Source organism: Camelina sativa, chromosome 7, assembly GCF_000633955.1.
Source record: "Camelina sativa cultivar DH55 chromosome 7, Cs, whole genome shotgun sequence".
In the NCBI taxonomy this organism is placed as follows: domain Eukaryota; kingdom Viridiplantae; phylum Streptophyta; class Magnoliopsida; order Brassicales; family Brassicaceae; genus Camelina; species Camelina sativa.
In genome coordinates, this window is record NC_025691.1 from 26,048,862 (window position 1) to 26,074,681 (window position 25,820).

General features: G+C 37.5%; 7 protein-coding genes, 1 long non-coding RNA gene and 1 pseudogene across 12 annotated transcripts; 5 read left to right on the forward strand and 4 right to left on the reverse strand.

Moving 5' to 3' along the window:
* Window positions 51-3,458, reverse strand: LOC104702639 (V-type proton ATPase subunit B2-like). 2 transcript variants are annotated; one of them, XM_010418534.2, is made up of 14 exons: window positions 3,348-3,458; window positions 3,186-3,244; window positions 3,039-3,094; window positions 2,884-2,918; window positions 2,731-2,790; window positions 2,317-2,637; window positions 1,976-2,104; window positions 1,755-1,892; window positions 1,531-1,681; window positions 1,336-1,418; window positions 1,207-1,254; window positions 995-1,132; window positions 515-790; window positions 51-275 (listed from the first exon to the last, which is right to left on the reverse strand). In XM_010418534.2, the coding sequence occupies exons 6-13, from the start codon at window positions 2,608-2,610 to the stop codon at window positions 605-607; spliced, it is 1,167 nt and encodes a 388-aa protein (XP_010416836.1). In that variant the 5' UTR covers window positions 2,611-2,637; window positions 2,731-2,790; window positions 2,884-2,918; window positions 3,039-3,094; window positions 3,186-3,244; window positions 3,348-3,458; the 3' UTR covers window positions 51-275; window positions 515-604. The 2 variants fall into 2 exon arrangements, with proteins under 2 accessions (XP_010416836.1, XP_010416837.1); XM_010418535.2 differs by having other exon boundaries at window positions 2,884-2,982.
* LOC104702641 lies at window positions 4,155-5,752 on the forward strand. 4 transcript variants are annotated; one of them, XR_754067.2, is made up of 3 exons: window positions 4,155-4,866; window positions 4,993-5,183; window positions 5,267-5,752. It is a non-coding gene; the product is annotated as an uncharacterized LOC104702641 (long non-coding RNA). The 4 variants fall into 4 exon arrangements; XR_754066.2 differs by having other exon boundaries at window positions 5,133-5,183; XR_754068.2 differs by having other exon boundaries at window positions 4,155-4,455; window positions 4,567-5,183.
* Window positions 6,905-8,290, forward strand: LOC104702642 (protein CHAPERONE-LIKE PROTEIN OF POR1, chloroplastic-like). The gene is made up of 3 exons (XM_010418536.2): window positions 6,905-7,341; window positions 7,551-7,908; window positions 7,983-8,290. Exons 1-3 carry the CDS (start codon window positions 7,000-7,002, stop codon window positions 8,156-8,158), a joined length of 876 nt encoding a protein of 291 aa, XP_010416838.1. The 5' UTR covers window positions 6,905-6,999; the 3' UTR covers window positions 8,159-8,290.
* Window positions 9,027-10,279, reverse strand: LOC104702643 (trafficking protein particle complex subunit 2-like protein). Its single transcript, XM_010418538.1, has 5 exons — window positions 10,159-10,279; window positions 9,985-10,081; window positions 9,733-9,811; window positions 9,554-9,635; window positions 9,027-9,348 (listed from the first exon to the last, which is right to left on the reverse strand). The coding sequence occupies exons 1-5, from the start codon at window positions 10,189-10,191 to the stop codon at window positions 9,217-9,219; spliced, it is 423 nt and encodes a 140-aa protein (XP_010416840.1). The 5' UTR covers window positions 10,192-10,279; the 3' UTR covers window positions 9,027-9,216.
* LOC104702644 lies at window positions 10,570-11,267 on the reverse strand. The gene has a single exon (XM_010418539.1). The coding sequence runs from the start codon at window positions 11,171-11,173 to the stop codon at window positions 10,772-10,774; it is 402 nt and encodes a 133-aa protein (XP_010416841.1). The 5' UTR covers window positions 11,174-11,267; the 3' UTR covers window positions 10,570-10,771.
* Window positions 11,343-13,285, forward strand: LOC104702645 (annotated as a pseudogene).
* On the reverse strand, window positions 13,671-16,273 carry LOC104702646 (protein MCM10 homolog). The gene is made up of 11 exons (XM_010418540.2): window positions 16,122-16,273; window positions 15,674-15,860; window positions 15,492-15,566; window positions 15,168-15,405; window positions 14,941-15,065; window positions 14,826-14,859; window positions 14,693-14,739; window positions 14,464-14,601; window positions 14,314-14,378; window positions 14,171-14,234; window positions 13,671-14,081 (listed from the first exon to the last, which is right to left on the reverse strand). Exons 1-11 carry the CDS (start codon window positions 16,219-16,221, stop codon window positions 13,949-13,951), a joined length of 1,206 nt encoding a protein of 401 aa, XP_010416842.1. The 5' UTR covers window positions 16,222-16,273; the 3' UTR covers window positions 13,671-13,948.
* On the forward strand, window positions 16,953-20,439 carry LOC104702647 (synaptotagmin-1-like). Its single transcript, XM_010418541.2, has 11 exons — window positions 16,953-17,378; window positions 17,646-17,744; window positions 17,819-17,869; window positions 17,983-18,106; window positions 18,278-18,396; window positions 18,502-18,603; window positions 18,707-18,781; window positions 19,096-19,172; window positions 19,264-19,510; window positions 19,584-20,069; window positions 20,154-20,439. Exons 1-11 carry the CDS (start codon window positions 17,268-17,270, stop codon window positions 20,283-20,285), a joined length of 1,623 nt encoding a protein of 540 aa, XP_010416843.1. The 5' UTR covers window positions 16,953-17,267; the 3' UTR covers window positions 20,286-20,439.
* Window positions 21,018-21,991, forward strand: LOC104702648 (rhodanese-like domain-containing protein 19, mitochondrial). Its single transcript, XM_010418542.2, has 6 exons — window positions 21,018-21,086; window positions 21,198-21,275; window positions 21,365-21,438; window positions 21,521-21,591; window positions 21,716-21,769; window positions 21,863-21,991. Exons 1-6 carry the CDS (start codon window positions 21,064-21,066, stop codon window positions 21,983-21,985), a joined length of 423 nt encoding a protein of 140 aa, XP_010416844.1. The 5' UTR covers window positions 21,018-21,063; the 3' UTR covers window positions 21,986-21,991.

The following is a 25,820-nucleotide window of genomic DNA, read 5'->3' on the forward strand; positions in this document are numbered from 1 at the left end:
ATGGACCCACCTGGATTTCCCCTCACTATTCCGAATAACTGCCCGAGCTGTAGCACAACCAAGATTGCCACGCTAGGCGCCATCCTTCAAACTTTCTTATAAATCTTTATGTTGTTCTCATGATAAATCTTTAAAAAATGTTATAACGACTTGCCTCATTTGGCAGAGTGAAGGGAAGTTTTAAAAAAAAAGAAAAAAAAATTATACGAAAAAGTGAAGTGTGTCGGAAGATCCAAAGACTACAAAACGAGGAAACGTCTCCTTCTGCAGAAAACCTATTACACAAAATCGTGTCGACAGAGTCAATGAAAAATTTAATCAAAAAGTCAGTTGAAAGTGAAACTGGTAATTTAATTCATCATCATAAGGAGCATCCATAAAGGCACATGAATAACAGCTCTAACGTTCAAGTTAAGTCTCCAACGTTTTTTAATTTTATTTTTATTTTGAAAATATGATAAATAAATGATACAAGAATGTTCAAAAAAGAATAGCCGGCGATTGGGTCAGTCACCTTTTATTGGGAGAGGACAGAGAGGTGCAAACCAAAGCGCAAAGGGAGCAAAACAAAAAGAGATGCAAATTGGAGAAGAGCATGGGATGATCAGTTGGTGGTGTCTCGGCTGTAGAACTGGTCGAGAGTTTTTGCCGGTATGCGGTGAAGCAACTCACGGGGGAAGATCCTGAGGAGTGTCCAGGCCAGGTCCAGCGACTGGAAGATGTTACGTGTATCATAGGCTCCTTGTGCCACAAACTTCCTTTCAAATTTGTCCAAGAACTCCAGATAAAGCTGTTGCATGCACACCAAATTAATTTTTATTTTTTTTAGTGCGAGTGACGAAGAAACGCTGAGTTCATTCATTATATAATATGGCATTAGTAAGAGATAGATATATATATATATATATAAAGAGAGAGAGAGAGGGAGAGAGAGAGAGAGAGAGAGAGAGAGAGAGAGAGAGAGAGAGAAAACAGATCCTCGGACGAGNGAAACCAGATCCTCGGACGAGAGTGCTTCTTCTCCAACCACGGCTTTCATTGCCTGTACGTCCTTTCCAATTGCATAGTTTGCATACAACTGATTAGAAACATCAGAGTGGTCCCTGCGAGTCATCCCCTCACCAATGGCACTCTGCACAACACACCAGACTGATCAACCAAATCGATATATCTTTTTCCAATCCCATCTACAAGAATTTCCATTACCTTCATGAGCCGAGATAGAGAAGGAAGGACATTGATCGGTGGGTATACCTGTGGAACACAACACAAACACCAGCTGTATTTAGCCCACAACTCTCTTGAAGAAATTTTTTATCGTCCGCAACATTTTACCTGTCTATTGTGAAGTTGCCTGTCAATGTAAATTTGTCCTTCTGTGATGTATCCTGTTAGATCTGGTGTGGGATGTGTGATATCTGATCGACGAAGAAGTAAGAATATTTGTAATTCTGGAACATCAAAAGACTAGTACAAAGAACCCCTAAATTCGTTTGGCATATATGGTTAGAACTACTAGGAAGAAATTACCATCGTTTGGCATGGTTAGAATTGGAATCTGAGTGATGGAACCTTTTCTCCCCTCAATTCGTCCAGCTCTCTCGTATATGGTGGCCAAGTCAGTGTACATGTAACCTGGGTACCCACGCCTACCGGGTACTTCTTCACGAGCAGCAGAAACCTAGTGCAGTTATCAACTACATTAGGCCTTTGTATCACTAAGACTGTAAGAGGATATCTATATCGGTTGTCACCTCACGAAGGGCATCAGCATACGAACTCATGTCTGTGAGAATAACAAGGACATGCTTCCCACATTCATATGCCAGATACTCAGCTGTAGTGAGAGCAATACGAGGAGTGATGATACGTTCAATAGTGGGGTCGTTTGCCTGTAGATAAAACATGAAGTCAAAGAAACGTTAGAGATGTATATATTTTCAAGCATATAATAAACCTTGATTGAGATACTTGCCAAGTTAAGGAAAAGTGTCACTCTTTCCATCGAACCATTCTCCTCAAAATCACGTTTAAAAAATTGTGCAGTCTCCATGTTCACACCCATGGCCGCAAATACAATGGCAAAGTTATCATCTTCCTGGTCCTTGGAAATTCACAAACAAAGTTGATACGTTAACGTCAATAGCGTTACACAACCTACAGCTTCAAAAAAATCACAGTAGAGTTTTGGTTGGATTAGATAAATCGTTGCACAAGCTTCACTCTGGAAAAAAATAATAACTTGTTCAGATGAGGCAACAATGTTATAACCGTCAGGCAGCATAGTCATATTGCATCTGCGGGTAAAGCAAATACCTCAAGGAGGTTATCTGACTTCTCTAAACGCTTAACCAAACCAGCCTGACGACAGATCTGAGTAGCGATTTCATTGTGAGGGAGACCTGCGGCAGAAAAGAGGGGAATCTTCTGTCCTCTAGCAATGGAGTTCATGACATCAATGGTAGATATCCCTGTCTGAATCATCTCTTCAGGATAGGTTCTCTCGCTAGGATTGATAGAACTTCCAGAAATATCCAAGTAAGCTTCAGGCAAGATAGGTGGACCATTGTCAATAGGCTTCCCTGAACCATTAAAGATGCGTCCAAGCATATCCAAAGAGACAGGTGTTTTTAAAACCTATGGAAAAAAAGAGATGGGCAACAAAAGTGACACTCGGAACGATATAACATTATATATGTTAGCAACAAGAGAGTAATAACATTAACATACCTCCCCTGTAAATTGCACGGTGGTGTACTTATTGTCAATTCCAGATGTTCCCTCAAAGACCTGGACAAAGCAAAGGCGAAGAAGACATACATCAACTTCAAGAACTAAAAGTTGCATTTTTGATACATTCAGGGAAAAATTGTAAAAAAAAACCTGAACGACAGCTTTCTCCCCATCAACTTCAAGAACTTGACCACGTCGAGTAGTTCCATCCCCAAGACGAATGTTAACAATTTCTTGGTATTTAGGTCCCTGGCGGCATCCAACAAAAAACGTATTTGGAAAAAGAAAGAAAAAAAAAAAAGTACCTTCACTTTCTCAAGGATAACAAGAGGTCCAGCAACACCAGAGACAGTTCTATACTCTGCAACCAATAATAATTTAATTGCAAATGTAAATTCAAAAAAAAAAAAAAACGCCTACCAACAACAACACTAGTTATTAGTTTACTGTACCCATTCCGATCTCCAGGGCACCTTCTTCCTCCATTTCAGCGGCACCCATTTTCTCCTATCTTCACCAATCAAAATAATCGATCATGAGAATATATGTACTTATTAGTTTCCCCCATCCAATGGGAATTGCAGACACAGATCGATTCATTTGGAAGATTTTACCTGTGGTGTGTATGTATGTATGTATGATCCAATGGGGCAAGTGAGCCGTTTCTGAGATCTATCGTCGACTTATAATAATATCTATCTATCACTTCACTTCTCCGATCCAGTAATTTTTTTTATTTGTGTATTTATTTTATTTGGACAAAACAAGAATACCGCAAATCGCATGTACCGCAGTTGAATCGTATCATACTATAATACCGCTTTCTCCGCACAATCAAAACCGCGGTTACCATTCGAACCCTAAATATGAGTGACAATTTTTTCATATATTCTTGGGCAAAAAACTTATCTGTTATTTTTTCCTCTGCGTTTAATACTGTACCTTAAATATTTTTTGTTGGAGGAAAAATATATCATTACACCTGTTATATTTGGCCTAAATATATACTTCATCTTTGAATTGTTGGTGGATTTGAATCCGCCACTTAACACATGTTAATGAAATTTTAAAATCTTGATGCAATTTGATATGTTTTTGATGGTTTCCATTAGCTCCTTGGCGTTGTACTGGGAAAATCGGTAATTTTATACCCCAACTAAAGGGGTATGTTGAATTCCTACTTCAGCTTTAACATTGAGCAAATCCATACATTAAGTTCAATAAAATTTAAATTCACTACCCTAACTCATAAAACGGTATTAAATCATACACAAGCCGTAACGGTGTTAAGAGAACGTTAACGGGTGTTAAGAAAACGTTAACGGCTGCTTACATGGATGCCACGTAAGAAACGACGTCGTTTTGAGAAAAAAAAAAGAGCTTCTTTTGGCTAAAACGACGTCGTTTCTATCTTCTTATTCTGTTTTCTTCTTCCCCGATGATGCTCGGAGACGATTTGTATGATTTTGGTTGAATTTGAGTTTATGATTTCAATTTATGCTGGGACAAGATCTCCTTCTTCCGTCACCGGTCACGACAACTCAAACGAGACACTTGGCTTGTCTCCGTCTTCGTTCTTCTTCAAACTGTCCTCTTCGGTGAAACTATGGGCGTCAACGATTGCTCCGGCAACTCTCACGGACACTGCGTCGCCAAAGTCCTAGGTCGATTTTCTTTCTAGCCTCTCTCCGAGAATCCTATGCTCGGTCCCTCCGCTTCTACGTGAGTAGCTCTGTCGCCGTATCTAGCTTCTGTTTTGTTAGCTCTCAGCTAGTTTTTTTTTGTTTGTTTCTGGAATCGTTATCTTATTGAATTTGCTAGATCCTTTTACAGATGAATTTTGGATGCTTCGTTGCTTATAACTGTAATTAAGTGATTAATTTTGGGTAAATTCCTGAATACAGCCGATCTTTCCAATCTTCTTCTTCTGGGTTCTTTTAAGTCATACTTGATGATGTTGATTCTTTAGTGGTGTCAATGTGATAGTTCTTAAGCACTGGAGAGGGCAAGGTGCTTGATTTCACATGTTTATTGCTTGGAACCACTTATAGGTTGAGTACCAGTTCACAGACATGAGTCTTCTAGCCAACGAGTCCATTTCAAAGCACATAAGCAAAGACCCTGAAGGTTATGGTAAGCTTAAATTGTTCTTAATTATATATTTATGATCCTTCATTTTTGTGCAAATCTGATAAGATCTGTTTTGCATTCATATGCGTACGTGATTGTGTGTTTCTATTTTTTTATTTGTATTTGCAGAGTTGATAAGAATAAGTACCATATGATTCAGATTCCTCTACCTCCAAAACTCGATTGCAGTGTGTTCTTCTGCTCTAATTAGTCTTTTTGTATTATTAACCAATAATCATATTCTTTCTTTCTTTCTTTTTCTCTGCCAGCTGAAAAATTAACTACATAAGTCGCAAGTCGTGTTCACCTTTGATTACAAGGTGCTGAATTATCTGTGTTCAATATTTTATTTTATATCTATGAACCATTTTTGTTTCATTTAGCTTGTTTTGTCCGACTACAGAACTTTGCTTCAGCTTGGAAACTGCATAAATCAGTTTGAGCGTGGAACCAGTTCCCTGTTCAACGTCACCTCCATTTTCACTTGAGAGTTAAGGCAAATCGTTTTTCCTTTGTCTTCTTGTGCAGTTTCAGCAGCTAAAGCAGAGAAGAAGAAGAAGAAACGCCAGTCGGGAAAGAAGAAAAGAGGAAGAAGAAGATAGAAACGACGTCGTTTTAGCCAAAAGAAACTTCTTTTGTTTTTCAAAACGACGTCGTTTCTTACGTGGCCTACACGTAATCAGCTGTTAACGGTCTCTTAACACCGTTACGGCTTGTGTATATTTTAACACTGTTTTACAAGTTGGGGTAGTGAATTTGAATTTTATTGAACTTAATGTATGGATTTGCCCAATATTAAAACTGGGGTAGGAATTCAACAACCCCATCTAAGGGGTATGAAATTACCGATTTTCCCATTCTACTGTTTTAATAAACTAACTTTACGAAATCAGCTGGAATCACAGTCTCTTCGCGGCGCAAGGGACCTTGTATTATCATTTGCTTCAGCCCACACCATCTTTTACTGCCTCACAATCTTGCTTCTTTTGTTTCGCTATAGTTTTTGAACTTGTGGGTGTATGTAAAGAGATGTGTGGGTATTGCCATGGCCACAAACATAGATATCATACACCAAATTTTGTATTATTGTTTTTTACCCTAAAAATATGTTATCATTCATTTTTCTTAATTGTATGCAGATTTTTATTATATATAGACTATACTTGGATTCACCTCTCTTATTTAAACCAATCAAATAATATCATATCATATAAAATAAAATAAATATTAATAGATATTTAAAAATCATTAACAAAAAATAGAAAAATATTAACTTTAGTAAATCCAAACCCACACATAATCTTGTTTAATTATAAAATTTAAACTTTAATTCTCCTCCGTAAACCCAAGCCGATATATAACTTCGTTTAATTGTAAAATTTAAACATTAATTCTCATTTATCAACCCAAACCGACATAAAATTTCGTTTGATTGTCAAATCTAAACTATAATCTTCTTTTATAAATTCAGACTGACATATAATTTATCCAATTGTAAAATCTAAACTCTAATCTTCTTTTATGTTTGACAAAATAAAAATCTTCATTTCTAAACTCAAACTGACATATCATATTGTTTAAATGTAAAATATAAAACAGAGGGAGTAACATAATATTTTTATTTTATTTTTACCTTTTATTAGTTATAAAAAGAGGAGGTGAAAGTATTTTCATTTTTCTATATAACTCATATAGTATGAATTAACATTATTTATTTTTCTCTCACAAGCAATAATAGAAACTCAAAGACATGGACCACAAATAAATTACATGCCAAAAATAAAATAAAAATTTGTTATACAGACATAATTTATCAAAGATTCAAAACCAAGAATGAAATAATTTAGGTAAGTACAAAAAAAAAAATGATGAATTCTTTTGCTTCCACGCTTCTAATTGTGTAAGGGAATTTGACGCAAAGATAGAGCTAAATTATTAAAAGGTCTATCTAATCTACCGAGTCCGCCGTTCCAATCTGACGGCTATCGTACGAGCCGTACAAACTTAAGACTCAATCAAACGGTGTAAACAAAAAGATCATAATAAATCGCTCAAATCGGATAGTAGTAAGTTGTTTTTTTTTTTTTTTTCCTTCTTCGGTGGAGACCGACCGAGATAAAGAAGAAGAAGAAAGAAATGGCTACCGCAGCTCTCTCCGCCGCCCGACCCAACCGCCTTAACTCAGTCTCCTCCGATGTCCCTCTCCATCCGCTATATCTCCCTTCCAAACTCCAATTTCCTTCCGGTAAGACTCAGCTGTGGCGCTCCACCGCGATTCTCCTACGTCCACGGGGGCGGCGATGCGCTGCTCCTAGAGCTAGTTCTCGCGCCGACGATTCTCCGCCGCCGTTCGATATGTCTGTAGAGACGGCGCTTAAGGTTCTCGGTGTCTCTGAAGGAGCTTCCTTCGACGAAATACTTCGCGCCAAGAAATCGATCCTTGCTTCTCGTAAGGATGACCCCAGCGCCATCTCTCAGGTCAGACTCTTTTCAAATCGAATCCAATTGTTGAAGAATTTTCTCAATTTCAGCTTTTAGTTTTCAACCACTTCGCTAATTTTTATGAATTTTGTTTAGGTTTTTTTTTGGCCATTACTAGTAATACTACTCGATCATCATGAACCATGGAAATGTTTAGTTTCGTGTTTCTTGTTCTTGAGCCTCACTATGTAATCCTTGTTTCTCAGGCTGAGGCTGCATATGACATGCTGCTGATGCAGAGCCTTAACCAACGCCGAGCAGGAAAAGTTGTTAGCAACAACATACGCTACGCTGATGTTAAATCTAGTAGTAACCCTCTGGGAACAGGTACCGTCGTGTCTCAGTGGATTAAGAATCCCCCTGTCTCTGTTGATACGCCATCCACTAGCGATCTGGGTATACAAGCTGGAGTCTATGGAGCCATGATGGTTTTGACTTACGTTAACGGTAGTTCCTTGGAGTCTTCTGGGATGCCTTATGCCGGTGCCGATGTTCCTGGACTCATACTCGCCAGTAGCTTTGGAGCTTCCCTATACTTCATGACCAAAAAGAAGGTCAAGCTAGGTAATGATCACTTCCAATCTTCTTCTGAGCCCCTCAGAGCACCTCTGATGTTGTTGTTATCTGTGTTGTTACAGGAAAAGCAGCTGCGTTAACAGCAGGAGGATTAGTGGCTGGTGCAGTGGTGGGATCAGCCGTAGAGACCTGGCTCCACGTTGATGTGGTCCCGTTCCTTGGTCTCCATTCCCCAGCTGCAGTGGTGAGTGAATTCATTGTCTTCTCTCAGTTCTTGGTGTCTCTATGCTTAAGGTAGAACTTTGTACATTGGCTTCTGCAAAAATTGGCTCAACCTTGTCACGCTGGTATATGTACTCTGTTTATATTCATTTTGTACAGAACACTCAAAAGTAAACAACTCGTAGACATCAATCACTCTTCATGCTCATATTCGATTCCTTGGATTTTTGAAGTTTCTGTTGCGTAAACCAAATCAAAGGGCGTCGACAAAAACAAGAATAATTTACGCTTGTCATCATTATTTTTCCAGTTGACGCCTACTAACACATTTAACAAACAAAACTAGCATATAGACTAGTTACGGAGTTTAGAATGAATATGGACTCTGGGATAAATTGACTCAGGAGCCAAGGGTAGTTTCTGTTGGCATGGTGCAAGGCCCTCTGACTCAGCTATTGGAAGTGGCAGCAGACCCCTTAGTCAATCTACTTCAGATCAGAGCATCTCATCTCTCGCTTCTTTGCTGCTTCTTGTAGCACAGTTTTCACCAGCCGCTTTGCAATTCCCTGAATTCCATTTAACATCCAAGTTGTATAATACATTCTCTTCTGATGTCCTCTTACTCTCTCTCACACTCTACAAATGGTGGTAGTAATTGTATATTTCCTTGCGTCTTCTCTCTCCCTAGACATCCAGACAAGACCAAACCCACAAAAACCAACTGCGGGAGAAGTCGAACCGAGTAAAGCGATTGGGCTACACAATTGTCATCTGCCTTGTGCGTTTTAAATAGAGAGATACGAAAATTAAGGGTTGTTTTCCAACAAATAAATAAAAACAGCAGCACTGTATGTATCCGGACACTTGAGCATCATCAAGTTGTTGAACTTTTGCACCATATGTGGTATCATTATGGTATATGATAAGAAAACGTGGTGAGCTGATTGGCGTTGGAAACTACATAATTATTCGGCAAAGTACATCAGCTCAGCAAGGTAACATACTAACATGTGAACCAACAAGGCATCTTACAGCAAATTCAGTGTTGATATTAACAACATATGATGATAAAGAAATCCTGAATGTTCCATAAAAGACAAGTTTGAGGTACAAAAAAAGCAACTAATGAGAGGGTCAGTTCAAACCGTACGATCCAACGATGTTGCTTACAGTTTGTGCAAAGGTTCTTGAGGTTATCTTTTTGCCAGGGACATGGAAGGGGTTCGAGACTGCATCCACGTAGGCAGCATGAAACTTCCTGAAGAACTGAGAGAACAAAAAAAAAACACAGAATGAAACACTTGTTCATAGATTGGTTGCTAAGAAGAACTAACAAACAAAAGAAGTAGAAGAACAAACTGTTACTATCGGAGCTTTTGGCTTAGCTAAGGAACTAGTAAGTGAAGGCATGCAATGTGATGGAACGACCTTGGTTTTAATGCAACATTATGAGCAGATGAGGGATACTTACACTTCTCACATCGGTGTCTCTAACATCCAAATCAGTAGTGACCAAAATAAACTTAACTTTGGTATTAGTCAAGTAACCATAGCTGCAGGAGAAGAAGAACCGCGTTAAAAGGAGTTTATTCTAAACAAGACAAATTCATCAGAGAGAGAGAGAGAGAGAGAGAGTGGGAATGTGCATACACTTTGTAGTTCACAGTAGGATAGAGCAGGCCAAGAAAAGCCTCGTTCAGAGTCGTACCAGACTTTTTCGGATTATTCACTGAAGAAACAACAGAAAAAAAAAAACCACATTACACTCTTTATATATACCAACGTTGTGTGATCTGTAAGATGAACAAATGCAGAGCAAAAACAAAAAAACAAAAGGGCGCAAAAACTCCGAAAGCCTCCAGAATTTGGAAAAAAATCAAGAATGGGATTGGAGAAAAGGACCTCGCTCTTCGATGACATCGAGGGAGCAATGAACGATGTGGTGGAGCTTGAGAGCGTCGTCAGCATCCGTGAAGCTCTGTATGTAAAGCGGATTGTTCTGTTTGTTTGGATCCACAAGTCAGACACAGGAAAGATCCACATGAAAAAATCAGAAAATCAGAATGTAAAAGTCACCTGGTGGCCGACGACAGCGACGCAAACAATCATCTTTCTCCCCTTTGCAGATCTCCTCCGAATCTCGAAACTGGAGAAATAAACAAAAAAAAGTTCCGACGATCGATCGATCGATCACTTGAGATTCCGAAAACAGTCAAGAAGAGAGTCATGTTTTATGGGCCGGGCTTTTTTATCCATAACTATTGGGCTTTCTGATGAAAATTTTTCCAACTGATCCCCGAATTCCCTATTTCTTTGTAAGGACACCCAAATTTCCCAATTTATCAGACAAGTATATATATTTATTTTTTTGTTATCATCGTCATGTCAAGAAGTTCATCAATCTTTATCATTAGTTTTGGCAATCTTCTTAGCATCATCATTTCTATGTTCTTGTTTGACATCTAGTGTGAAGAAGAAGAAGCCCACTTCAATATTGGCAATTCTGGATTCAAACCTTATTAGATGATCAACAATACTATAACAATCTCTACCACAATTTTCTCATTCTCTTCCTATCAGCAGAAGCATCATTACATTCGAAATTTTTCAACAAAAAAAAAAAATGGAACCGATACAGATGGTGAAAAGACAGATAGACCCAAAATGTAATAGAGAGAGAGAGAGAGAGTCATTGGCCGGATTTGAGGATATTCCTCTGCCTGAGGAATCTAGCGATTGGAGGAGTCAACGCCATAGTGATCGGGACTCTGATCGGAAACAGCGCCTTATTGCACAAAACCGCCAGCGCTAAGGCTCCACCAGCAGATTTGGCAAGCTGTTTGGTCTTGTTGTCGGGCGTGACCACCAAGCCTTGCTCTTCCGGCTTCAAATCGAGGCTAGGGTGGTTAGGGTTTTCCTTGTTGGAGGAGGAGAACCAAGGGATTTGGTACTTGTCCAAGAGCGATTCGACATCGACGTTGTTCTTGATCGCTATGTAAAACCCACTAATTGAGACTCCGGACACCGAGAAATGGACTCCTAGCGCCACTTTTCCGTACTTCTTCACAAACTCCTTGAGCCGCGTCGCCATCGTAATCGGAGATTTTTCCTTCCAGAAACGAAGCCGACACCAGACCGAGAGAAGAAACTTAGGGTTTATCTCTTCTTCTTTGATTAAAAAAAACCCATCTTGGGCCTATTTTGGCCCATTTGTTTTTTTTAAAGGCCTTCCTATTACACAGAGAGAGAGAAAGGTTGCCGAAATTGACCAAGTCAGTCTCCTCCATTCTATCTGAGTCTTACGTTTCTGTATGTGGAAGACTACAAGATTACAGAGATGGTGTCTCGACCACTCTGCAGCACATCCTCCAGCATCACGGTGACATTGCGTCCCCTTCCAAACTGAAATCACTTGCCACACTCACACCATCCTACTACTACCTCGACCTCGGTGGTTTTTTGAACTCTAAATTAAGCATCTCAGCCTGATGGAAATGGTAGCCACTGCAGTTAAAGAGTCCCTGAAAATCAAAGAAGATTGGCTCAAGCCTGTCCTGGAGGAGGAGAATGTAGGGGATATTGATATGAGAAGAGGCGAGCCCTCTTCTACTCAAAAGCTTCACATTTTCTGAGCTCCATGGTCGACAAGTTTCAGGGGAAACCCCTTCCTTCAAGGCATCTTGTGACCAACCAATTTACTTGGAATATTCTTTTCTTCATCACTTGATACCCGCAAAAATTATAACTGGTTTGTTTTGGATATTTTCTTTTGTATTTAATAATTATCCAAAAAAACCTAAATCCTAATAAAATCCCAAGTTTATAGGATTTTAAAGTAATAGGTGGGATTCTTTGGAAATTTAGTTCCAGCTTGAATTCTTGTTAATAGATTTTATACCCACAACAACACAAACATAGCAAGAACAAAGTATTTTAGAAGACGATCTGATGAAGATAAATAATGTTAAACGAGAAGAAATAGAGATGAGACTAGAACCATATGTATTGTTTTGGATAGAGCGTTTGTTTCTCTTTCTACTTATCATCTTCCCAACATACCTCTTAGATCTTACCATCCCAATCATTCTCTTCACTACTCTTTATGGAATACCCTTCTTCTTCCTTTGCCGTAATCTCTATTCAGTTGGATCATCTGTAAGTATATATATAATAAATCTCTTCTCAGTTCTTAATTGTATGGGGAAACCCAAGAACCCAACTTGACGTGTTGATCTGTTTGATTAGGGTATTGGAGGAATCTGGCTGTTTATATTGGACCGCTCTACGTTTTACTTAGCCTTTCAGTATTATAAACTATTGGCTGGAGGCTTTGACCTCACCTTCCTTTGGCGTCTCACCATTGTCCTCTCCTTCGTGATCCACTCCATTTACATCGTCGAGTATCTCCTTAGATCTCATCAAACCGTACCACCTACGTCACCTCAATCTATGAATGATAAGACTCCCGGTAATTATTTAAACCGATATAGTTATTGTCTCTCTAATTATATGTTTCTTTATACTAAGATAGATACGCCGTCTCTGTTTAATTTTGAAATGAAGGTGATGTGAGCAAGCAAGTGGAGAAGATGAATGAGTTAGTGGAAGATGGGAAGAAGATGGTGACATATATGGAGAATATGATTCATTCAAATTTTGAAACTCAAAGAAAGGAGTAGGGAGAGTTTCTTGATGAGTTGAGCAAAGATGGGAAGAAGACCATGACGAAATTGGATGGTATGATGTGCGCACAACTTGGAACTCTGAGAGAAAACATGCGCCTCAATGTTGACGAGGTATGGCAAGAGCTCCGAGATGAGATGAGGTCTAAAGTCGACGAGAATGTCAAAGCTTCACGACAAGATCTTAACAAAGGTATCAAATCTATGGCCGACCAACTCCGTGAGACCTACCTTGCCATCGAGGAAACTATCAAAGAAGCCAAGGCCTACGAGACCTACCTTATCGACCAAACAAACAGACGGGTGATAAGAGGAGATGACGTTGAGGGATTTGCCGAGCTCAGGGAGCAAGTGCAGAGAATGACAGTGGAGGCTGAGATTGCTGCAGAAGAGCTCTCACGTGTAACAGTGGAGTTGGTGGAGGCAGGGATCCAGCAATGGGAGGAGGACAACTTCGACTATCTCGCCTCCCTCCCTCTCACGTATCTCAATCGTAATTAATTAATTGTTTCTACCCTTTCTTGCAGTGTTTTTTTTNGATAACTAGATTCTCCTTGGATAACTCTTGTTTTGTTTCTTGTTTGTTTTGTTCATTGCTTATCTCTTCCTCCAATTACTTTAATTTTACTTATAACCATAGGTAGTTTGATATAGCTAGACATGTCTCTCAGTTAAATAAATCTTTACCGAACAAGTGTCTGCAATTTTTAAAATGGGAGAGTTTTTTGGTAAGGTCCAGTTTAGTTATGCCTGCAAGGAATGCATTTCCAACAACACTATTATTCAGATGATTAGAGGATAAAACAGTTGCAGTTCCAGCCATTTTCTGAGACATAGTTCAACAACAATGCCAATATTGAGTTATAGGTCCTCAACAATGTCAATAAACATATACGTGGTACTGCTCGATGCGTTAAACAAATGTGAAAATCTATATATTTTGGTTAAAATGAAATTTTTTGCATGAGTGGTAATTGTTTTACCGGTTTCAAGACTAATTTTGAGAACCACAAATATCTATCTCAACATCGAATAAACGAGACGCTCTACATTCGGCGGCTTAAACACAAAATTGGGATATTGTTCGGATCAAGGTCAAAGTCTATGGTCTCATATAACGGCAGAGTTTGGCCCATAGTTGAAGGCCTTGAGTACCTGTTTGACAATGTATGTCTGTTGACGAGTCATTCTTCGTCAGAGCTGCAGAAATCTAGGACCATCATTTTTCCGGTCGAAATCTCAGGCTTTTCCCTCCTGAGCTCTATTTTCTTTCTCTTAGGCTCACCCTTTACTTGTGTTTCCTTTGTCGATCCTTTCCTGAAGAGGAAATTCCAGAACATCTCCTTTGAGATAACATTTTTACATTAACACAACTCAAAAAAAATAAAAACTCAGGAAGATGGTACCTCTTCTCTGTAGAAGTATTATTCACTTCAGATTTCTTGTTTACGTTCTTTGAAGCTGTTTGTCCTGTAAGTCCAAGATCAGTCACATTTTACTGTATAAGCTTTAATTAGTATTGTGTCAAAATGAGAAGGAAGAAGCATACTGGCCATCTCATTCAGGAAACGTATTCCTTGTGAGTGTACGTTAGGGGTCACTTTATCCGCGCCACTGCGTAATCATTTGTTGGTTTTTAGAATCTGAAAATCGGATTCTGTTCGTTATGTGAAAAGTAAAACAGTTGAGAGTTTCCAACCTTAGAGCCTTTCGGAGACCTTCCACTGATAATACTCGGACAGGGTGAGTGGCCTTTTTGTTTCCGCTTCTATCTGCTGGTGGCTCAACTGTGTAAATCCCTTGCGATTTTGGATCTCTGAAAGCTGTTCTCATGTTCCTGAAATAGACAAACTCCCAAGAATTGTGAAATATTCCAACTCGCGGTATGACCAATCTACGAATTAACAACTAGGTACAAGTAAACATACCCTCCTTTGAGCTCAGTTCTCATTGTAGCAAATTTGTCCGATGCATTCTGTGCAAAAATTGGTAGTTAGTGAAAAACATGGTTCACTGCATTGACGCATCAGAAAACAAGACCAAGGTATTACCAAAATGTACCAGTTTATGAATCTTGCAGAATGCTCCTTGGCGTCTGAAACCAAATTCAAAGTTGTAACTCTAACATTCAGAAACAATACACATCGTGAGAAGATGCATGGCTAAAGTAACTTACTTGTTTACAGCAGATGTACAAGTTGTTCCATCTTTCCGCTTGGCTGTGCAGACTCCATAATCAGCCGAAACTCCCAGTTTTACCATTTGTTTAGCTGAGTTGACACTCAATGAGAACTCACATCCCTGCCCAACAAACACAAATTCTTTTTTTTTATCAAAGGAGATCTAGTTAAAGCCATCAGGCTACTTACTACTCACGTGCATAAGCTGATGTTATATGCTTACCACTTTGTCCTTGCGAACTGAGCAATTAAAGAGACCAAAAACCGTTCCTGCTTTTTCTGCCTGATTGTTTTTGTAAGCATCACCGAACAAGAACAAGGAGACAGTGTTATCATTTAAGCAACCGATCTTCCATATGCCATAAGGCTGACCAATGGAGCTTTTTTTGGGTTGTCCTTTCTCTGTTAGCACTCCAATTGTCGCCCAGCAGCCAGAGAGTTTGTCACCCATAAGTAAGTTCCTGTAGAGAGAAACTTGATTCAGTGAAAACTCCTCTGCTACCCAAAAAGTTGGTAATGTTCATATCTATCTAGAAAGTGAACTTACTTTATTGTTGGTAACCTGACGAAACGAATATCTGAAAAGTGATCACTGATCTCAGCAGGGCTAAGTAATTGATTCCTACAAGATATCAAATAGATTGGCTAATTCAACAATGGATTGAGATGGTAAACAAAACAAAAAAACATATATGCGACTATATATAATAAACATATGGTCAATGAGACCTAATACGCAAGCCAGAAAACTTGTCAATGTCGTTGGCAGTGAAGTTGCTAGAAGAGCCTTTTGGTTTAGTGTTTTTTGGGAGTGGTGGTTTAGGATCGTAGTCAATGCAATCTTGAACAACACTTTTGAAGTCAGACAAGTCAGAGTGACCCCTACGTTTTGGGGATTCATCATCCGTGAGATAACCTGCACAAACATCCCCATTGCATTCAAGGACAACAACAACAATTAGAAAAAGAAAAATAAAAAACAAGCATCAAACTTTACACATGGTTAGAGTGAATGTGGTGGAAACCCAGATAATTAAATATTCCAATCATGAGTTTGCAATTAATTTGATCGAATCAGATATACAAATCGGAATCTTCGCGTACACAGGATTTTAAGAAACAAAACCCTAAAAATGTGAAGAGAGAGAGAGAGAGAGAGAGAGAGAGAGAAGATCACCGGGTGGTGCAGCAGCAGAAGAAGGAGAACCCGGAGGAGTTTCGAGAACCCTATCGTCAAGAGACAGAAGCAGATCAAGATCCTCTTGGTGGCTTCCCATTATTTTTACTTTTTTCCTCGGATTCCAATCGCGAAGCAGCAGACACACACAAAAAAAAAAAAAAACTACTGTACATCTCTCTTCCTCTGAGCGGGAGACTGATTCCGTTGCCCGCCGAAACGCTAAACCGGCGTCGTTTCCGGGTTTGGCCGGTTCGCAAAAAAAAATTAAAATCACGTTGGGTAAACCGAATAATTTAATTTTGCGTGACGATTGATTGTGTCGGCACGGCATTTTTGTCTCGTAACGAAGTCAGATCAGATGTATACAACAAGACTCTCCGTGGTCCAACCACGATTGCTACTAACATCCAATAAGAGTTAGCCACGTGTCATAATCAGTTCGGCTCTTCAGTGAGATGATGGCCCAATATAAGATGCTTTAGTGCTCATTATAAATTTCATATTAATTAACCAAAATATTGACGTCTAATTATTATTATTGATTGATTTGATACTAGCATCTGTATGTATAACAGTATAAGTGATTGCGATAGGATCAAAAACAACAAAACATGCTTAATGTAGAAATAGGTATGGGATTTTCTTTAAATCATTATAGTTTTGAGTATCACATACCTTAAGAAACGTAAATCATGAAAAAGATTAGTTTCCCAAAGCGATGCTATTGAGTTACTATTATTATTCGAAGAGAGATAATTTGATGATAATAGTAATTAATTAAAAAAAAAAAGGAATAATAAAAAAAAAGGAGCCGTGTCTTTTAGCAGAGCAGCGCACACACACTTCGCTTGCCTGCTGGGGGGAGTCACGATTCTCACGACATCTGTTTATCTTCTCCGATTACCACGTCCATGGATCTCAGTCAATGCTCTTTCACCTCTTTCGATTAGTCAAAAATTCCCCCCCCCCCTGATCGGTTCCGACGGCGGAGAACTGTCTTCGTCGTATCCTTGTGCTCCTCCTCCGTATATCTTTCGTCCTCTTCTCGAAACCGACCCGAAAGGGGGGGGGGGGGTTTTCGTCTTGATCTGTGCTTACGATAAATCTTAGGGTGTCCGCTGTTGTTGGATCTGAAACGCCCCGATGGGTTTTTTTAGTGCGATACTAGGGTTCTGCGGATTTGGAGTTGGGATTTCCTTGGGACTTGTTATTGGTTACGTTCTTTTCGTCTACTTGCTCCCCAACGACGTCAAGGTTCGTTTCTTCTTTTATCTTTCAGCGATTTGTTGATTCCACATTTTTAGAAGCTTACATTGCAAATGGAATCAACTTTACTTGTTTGCCCTCTACGAATTCACATGTTTACTTGTTGAACAACGCCTTTACTGTTAGTTGTATGCGTAGTCTAAGTTGGTTTTTCACCGGAGAATAGCTCCTCTTTTTTTTTTCTGGTGGTGGTGACTGGTGTGATACAAGTCAACTCAGTTTGTTGATGGCTTCAATTTGCTTTTGCACTTGTAGGATCCTGAAATCCGTTCCATAGCTGACCAAGACCCCAAAGATATGCAACGGATGCTTCCTGAGATACCTCTTTGGGTCAAAAACCCCGATTTCGATCGTGTATGTCATCTTCTCCCTCACATCACGAGTTCCTTTTTTCAGTCTCTGATGTTTCTATCTTCTTATGAATTTAGGTTGACTGGATAAACAGATTTATCGAGTACATGTGGCCTTATCTCGACAAGGTTACATTTACCTGGACTTTCTACGTTTTTGATGTTCTTCTGATACTACAGTTTCTTTACCTTTCCATTTTCTCATATTTTTGGATTTTGTTTTTCTCCAATCGTCTATCTAGGCCATATGTAAGACTGCAAAGAATATAGCAAAGCCGATCATCGAGGAGCAGATACCTAAGTACAAGATTGACTCTGTTGAATTTGAAACTCTTACACTAGGTTCTTTACCCCCTACATTTCAAGGTCGGTTAATCATCCTTTCTTCTTCTCCTACTCTCAATCTCTCCCTGAGTATCCTGTTCCCATGTTGGAACTAAGAGCTGGATGTGGTGACAGAAACTAAGATCACTTGCTAAAAATGATTACGAATCGTTCCAAGACTTACAAGTTTTGTTTTTTATTTTTTTTTCTCAGGGATGAAAGTTTATCTGACAGACGAGAAAGAGTTGATTATGGAACCATGTTTGAAATGGGCCGCAAATCCAAATATCTTGGTTGCCATCAAAGCATTTGGGTTGAAGGCAACAGTTCAGGTAATTAGATATCCTTCTAAGTGCAAACCAAACCCTAAAACAAGAAGCAGCCTACTTATGATTAGCAATCATGATTGTCCCTCGTAACTAAGAATTCTTTTTCAGGTGGTCGATCTGCAAGTGTTTGCTCAGCCTCGTATCACTCTCAAGCCACTAGTCCCAAGTTTTCCGTGTTTTGCCAACATCTATGTCTCTCTTATGGACAAGGTCTGTGATACAATCTTTTTCTTTATAAGGACATTTTTTTTTTTGTGTACCAGATCTTTGGTAGAGTTTTTCTGTTGTTGACTGTCTCTTGCTACTATGGCAGCCACACGTTGATTTTGGGCTGAAGCTTGGTGGAGCCGATCTTATGTCAATCCCTGGCCTCTACAGATTTGTTCAGGTTGATATCTTTCTTTTACATCATTTAGATCCCTGGCGTGTATGACTTAGAAATTGATTTTATAGGGAGCGGTACGAAATTGTTCAATTTAGGGAGCTACTCACTCTATCTAGTCTTCTAGCTTTATGAAAAGGATTCGTTTCAATCTTATCAGACAGAATGTGCTGATGAAACTGTGACATCCTGTATGATCAGTATATATATATGTGTGTATTCAGTCTCTTATTTGGTGGAATTGGTTTGGTCTTATAGCAGTTACGTTTCTGCTGGATCAAATATTCATTTGTAGTTACACTGCTGCGTTGATTTTTCAGGAGCAAATCAAGGATCAAGTTGCGAACATGTATCTCTGGCCTAAGACCCTTGTAGTTCCAATCCTTGACCCTGCGAAGTATGCCATATTCCACCTTTTTCTTTTGAGCAATCAGTCCATACCTTAAACCTTCATTTTTGCTGACCGAATCTTAATTTTCATACGGCAGAGCGTTCAGAAGGCCTGTTGGAATCGTCCATGTGAAAGTTGTGAAGGCTGTTGGACTGAGGAAAAAAGATCTGATGGGTGGGGCAGATCCATACGTGAAAATCAAGCTATCTGAAGATAAGATTCCGTCTAAGAAGACCACTGTTAAGCACAAGAATTTGAATCCTGAATGGAATGAGGAGTTTAAATTCTCTGTCAGAGATCCCCAGACTCAGGTCCTAGAGTTCAATGTGTACGACTGGGAACAGGTAACAAGCTATCCAATGGGTGACATGTGGCATGGAGCAGGATATATGTATAATTTTTGTCTATGCTATGCAGGTTGGGAAGCACGATAAGATGGGTATGAATGTGTTAGCTCTGAAAGAAATGGTGCCTGACGAACATAAAGGCTTCACCTTGGAACTGCGTAAGACTCTGGATGGCGGTGAAGAAGGGCAGCCAGAGAAGTATAGGGGGAAGCTGGAGGTTGAACTCTTGTATAAGCCATTCACGGAGGAAGAAATGCCCAAAGGCTTTGAAGAAACGCAATCTGTGCAGAAGGCTCCAGAAGGCACACCGGCTGCTGGAGGAATGCTTGTGGTGATTGTGCATTCGGCTGAGGATGTTGAAGGAAAGCACCATACCAATCCTTATGTACGCATCTATTTCAAAGGGGAGGAGAGGAAAACAAAGCACGTGAAGAAGAACAGAGACCCAAGGTGGAATGAGGAGTTCTCTTTCATGCTCGAGGAGCCTCCCATCCGTGAGAAGCTGCATGTGGAAGTCCTGAGCACCTCATCCAGGATAGGTCTATTGCATCCCAAGGTAACACACTCGTTTTACTCGCACAGTAACATTAACAATTGTTTGTGTATTGATATAATCCAAAAAATGGTTGTTGATCGGCAGGAAACATTGGGGTACGTGGATATTCCGGTGGTGGACGTGGTGAACAACAAAAGGATGAATCAGAAGTTTCACCTTATCGATTCTAAGAACGGAAAGATCCAAATCGAGCTGGAGTGGCGAACTGCCTCTTGATTTCTGAATTTGATTCAAGAACAAAGAAAAGAGATAATTTGTTTGATGTTGTTAAAAACTCTGTGTTGTTGTACAAAATGGGCTTTAACTTTTTAAAAACCAACATGAGATTTGCAGAGCCTTCTTTTATTTGGATTTGTGTGTCTCTTCCACTTCTCTCCTCTTATGACATTCGGTAGTGTGTGACTGTTTCCACTCTCATCTTTTCAGAAAGAAGATATGTCTCAAGAGTTATTTGCACTGAACAAGTACCATAAATGATCGAAGATCAACGCATAGCCGAAACCGAGTGTACCTTGCTTCCATTGTTCTACTTTTGAAGGGAAACGAAATGTAGTTAGTATGAGTTCGGCTAGTTGTTGACATTTCTCCTTGCGAGCCAAAATATGTTCTTGGATTCTTATGCTTAAATATTGACTTTTAAAATGCATATATATACCGTATAGATCGTGAGATGTGCTTCTTGACATTAACAGATTTGGTGTTGTGGTCAACTAATATGTAATGAACTATTGATTAACAATTTTGTATGAGTCTAATAAATTTAAATATTTGACTATTTTTTTAAAAATCTACTGTCTGTAGCTTCAGTTGCACGATCAATACGTGATAAAATAATAGTTGGTCAACTTACATGTTACGACGCTTTATACAATGTCAACTAGATTAAGTTAATATATATATATATGATAAAGTTGAACAGTTGTATGTATGCTGTTTGTAAGTATATCATAGCAGAAGACGAAAGAGGAAATAAGATCAAACCGAAGGCTTTCTCATGGAGGAAACAAAAACAAAGACGTGAGTGATAAAATACAAAAACAAATTTATATCTTGAGTATATTGATTTAAATGAACAATTCTGTATGTATATTGTATTAGGTTTCTATTGTCTGATTTGTATTTTTACAGAGTTGAAAATGTTGAGACAGTTGATGGTTACACAGCAAAAGGTTTGCTTAGTACTGGTCATCGATATCTCGATGTAAGTTAAACATAAAAAAAAATTATCATTTCGTTTAAATTCTTCTTGTTAATATATAGGCATTTTTAATCTTATTGATTGTTGGTAATTGTAGGACAAATGAAGAATTCGCAAAGAGTCACGCTGAGGAGGCCTTGAACATTCCTTATATGTTCAAAACAGATGAAGGTGATCTCAAATTTTTGCAATTTGTTTCATTTTTTTAAAAGTTGATCACAAATAATAAAACTGTGATTTGGTGTGTACGTAGGTAGGGTTATAAATCCTGATTTCCTTCCTCAAGTGGCATCGGTTTGCAAGAAAGATGAACATTTGATCGTGGTTAGTATCTAATATGAATTGAGTAGTAATTACTTGCTGTTGTTAATCACCCATCGGTTGAAGAAACTTTCATCTCTTAGATTTAGATATTAGTTAGACCGTTTCCTCAATTTATACGGTGAAGGCTTGTAACTCTGGAGGAAGAGCAAGTCGTGCTTGTGTTGACCTTCTCAATGCCGTGAGTTTTATACATTCATACATTCCATTAAGTATTATATATATCCTAATCCTATTTATTCAAATATATAGACTTATGTGTATGTCGTGGTAGGGGTACGAGCATGTGGCTAACATGGGGGGAGGCTACTCGGCTTGGGTTGACGCTGGATTCGCCGGCGACAAACCCCTGGAGGACCTCAAGATTGCTTGCAAGTTCCGCCCCAAGGATAACTAAACTGGTTCCGGCCGTTTGACGCAAAAAGAAAACACTTGAAAACTTGATATATGGTGATGTTGTGTTGTGTTGTGTTTGTCTGTAATAAAGTCTCAGAACAGCCGAGTTCGGTTCGAGCTCGACGAGTTTTAACTCTATGGGCCGTTACTTTTGGGATTTTTGGGCTAAAAGAATATGCATATTATATCAAGTCTTACTTTGTGCTTGGGTCAAATTAATATCACAAGCCATAAAGTAATTTTCTTTTGGAAAAAATATAATGGATGGTTCTGATCCGACTCCGAGAAGAAACAAATAAAATAGTAATTATTAGAATGCTTAAAGATTAATCTTCCCTGGAAAATGTCTGGTAAAACAGAGAAAACAAGGGAAACGGAAAATGATTGTGGTCGATGATGACAAAACAATGGGAATCTAAAATATGATGGAAACGAAACCATATGTTGGTTCTTCTCTCTGTCTTTATGCTAAGTGGTGGTAAAAGGCGTGGCTCATGAGGCAACATTAACATTTTTTGATTAAAAAGGAGCTTTTGGTTTGACCAGGTCTAATCAGTTTCAGACCAAAGAGAACAAACAAACTCATAAAGTATTTCGTATTTACTGCTAAGTGCTAACACAAGAAAAAGTTTTTACTTTTATTAGCTAAAGTTAATATACACTCAGCTTTATTTTTTTCTTTTTCTTTCAGGTACATATAAATAAAATATAGGGCTCAGCTTCATGAAATGCAATAAATAAGTCTTGGTAAGAATATTAAATGTAGTTATGATGAGGAGACAAAGAGAGCAGAACAAAAAAACAAGAGTATTAATTTGAAATTATCTCTGAATCTCTTAAGTAATTTTGAGTAGAAAACAGAGAAGGAAGCGTGCCTCAGGCATTTTCCACTTACACACAATACATAGCCTCGTTTTACTTAACAATCCCACATTATATTACTTGTGTAATTATAGCCATGTTTTTGATATTTTATAAAGAAGAAAGAAACATATGATTCCATTGCTCTAAAATGAAATTATATCTAAATATCAAAATATATATATTACTAAAGTGATTTTTGATATTAGTTACTCTTGTAAATTACCAATCACTAGATCCATTTGAGATTAATTAATTTTGAGGTGGGGGGTTCTTGACTGAGTAGAAGAAGATTTGTCAGGAAATGCCCTTTTCATGTTTCTTAATACTTTCAAAGATTTATGACAATAACATAATAAGAGCTTGGAGGCTCATGCATGCTCTTTTGTCATTATTTCTAACAATGTTATTTTTTTGTTTTAATATAATTATATTTATTGAAAAGACAAACCCATTATGAGATGATAGGGTCATAAATCATAAATATGTCTATATGTATATGAAAAGATGCAACAAGTGACTCCTAAATTCAACTATTTTGTTTTAATATGATGATTGCATAGCATCATAAATTCACCATCATGATTATTTATTTATAAAACTTTGAGATTATTTAGTATCTCACATAATATTAGCATCAGAAAGCACCTCAATGAGGTCATGAAGAGGTTAAACCTCTTTAGTTAGAAAAAAACAAAATAAAAAGCACAAGAAAAATTAGTAAATATTTTTGTTTTAGGCTTATTACTCAGACTCATGAGGAGGAGAATCTAAAGAAAGAAACAACGTTCACTTGGAAAAAGACAGTAGACTTAAGAAATAAAAATGAGTTGTGGTTTGTATATATATATATACTTATATTTTTGTTTTGAGTCAATGCATTTGAATGAGAACATCGATAGTATAGGCATTAACAAACAAAAGATGTCTGTTTTTGAGACCACATGATCTTATAAAAAAAGAATAATTGGTTTTAGTTTGTGGTTGTCGACTTTGTTTGTATTGATTTGCCTTTAAGGATTTACTTATATGCTTTTCACATATGAATCTCTTAGGAAAATGATGAGTTCGACATATTTTTTTGGTCAATTTTTTTAACAATCAGTAGTCCATTGAATAAAACTGAGCCTATATATATAACACCAAACATGATTAGCTTTAGTTTTCTTTATTTTTGTCGTTTGATCTATAAATATATTATATGAGATTTATTTATTTTGATGTGTAGTTAATGCAGAACTATATCACTATGAAAATTAAAAGATTATAGAAAATAATCAAAAATTACTAAAAAAAATGAAAATCCTATTGGAAATGAATACAATTAATCCAACGTTTTTTCTTAAAAATAAATAAATAAATAACTTACATGCAAAAAGATATTTTAAAATAACAAACTAACATAATATAATGATCAAGTATAAATAAAACCAAATTACGTGAAAAAATGCATGAAAAAAAAAAAATCTAAAACGGCACATTTTCTTCCCCAAGTCCTCAGATATAACCAAATTTCGAAGTGTATAGAAGATCAGTGCACTTCGGAATATCCCCTCTAGAGTTAGCAAACAACCAATTTGAGCGCGCGTCAGTATGTTATTCACCTACTTTACTTATATTTGCACACACACCATCATAGATCAATTACTAACATTTGTTTATAAGATCAATGTCATTGTAAAAAAGAGTGTATCAAACTGAGAATAATAAGAAACAGTGCACAAATTTCAGAGAGAGAGAGAGGAATGGAATGGGGGCATGTGATAAAAGAGAGAGAGAGCTTACCTCTTATTATTATAAAAGCGACCACGCTTGTTTTCTTGCAATGATTCGGTTTACTTTTTTCTTCTGTCTCACAAAAATTGATGTTTTGACACTTTCACACATATTAACAAAAATTTTAGTTTTTATTTATAAATTAATTTATAATTACTTTTTGGTAGAGAGAAAATATAAACCAATAATAATTCAAAAAATTTAAATATTTTCAATGATTACTTTTTGAAGTTTACAAAACATCAATCTTTGTAAGACAAAAAAATATCTTAATACATCAATCTTTGTGAGACAGAGGAAATATTATTTTTTCTTCAAATATATATAGCATATATTTGTTTACCCTATCTTATTACTATTAAAAACAAATTATTACATTTTTCTATATTTTGGATTATACGAATGCGATATCTCTTGGGTATTCCTATGATCTTCTTCACTATGCTAATTTTGCAAAATGTTTTCATCTGCTAATTTAACAGATTCGTTGACCGTTAAATATGCTAATTTTGGCATAGTTATTTTACAGGCCAGTAACATGTCACTACAATTGATAATCTAACATGTTAAAATAAAAATATAGACATCGAAGATAAATAGAAAATATAATGCAATGTTGTTTACATGTAGTATGATCCTCTTATACAATATTATTATATATATAAAATGATTTACCTCAAATGTGTATGTATGATCATATATGAGCAGGATTTATCTTATCCTAAAAGTTTCGTTTCATTTTGATTAGTATGGTAAACACACTTCTAATCTTCTAGTATCAAACTTAGTTCATTTTAAATATTAATTCGTAATGGTAACCATTTTTCTCTTCTTCTTTTTTTGACAGCTCAAAAAAATTACAGCTGCATGTAAAAAGTGCAGATGCAGTATCCCTATTAAAATCATCAAACGGGTAAAAGAAAATCTAGATCAATAAATACAAGTACTTCTTTTATAAGCAACATCGAGATTTACAAAATGTTTTGTTCGAATCATGGGAGACTATTAATGTACTATATAGCAGATTTTTCATTCAAAGTTTTGTCTTGTTATCAAATACTACTAATTCTTTTTTCTTTTTCTTTTTTTTGTTCTTCCTAAAAGTTCATTTCGTATCATTGAGATACCAGAAGAGTTATGATCATGCTAGAGAGCATTTTATACATACATTTTAATATCGTATATATATGCTCAACTTA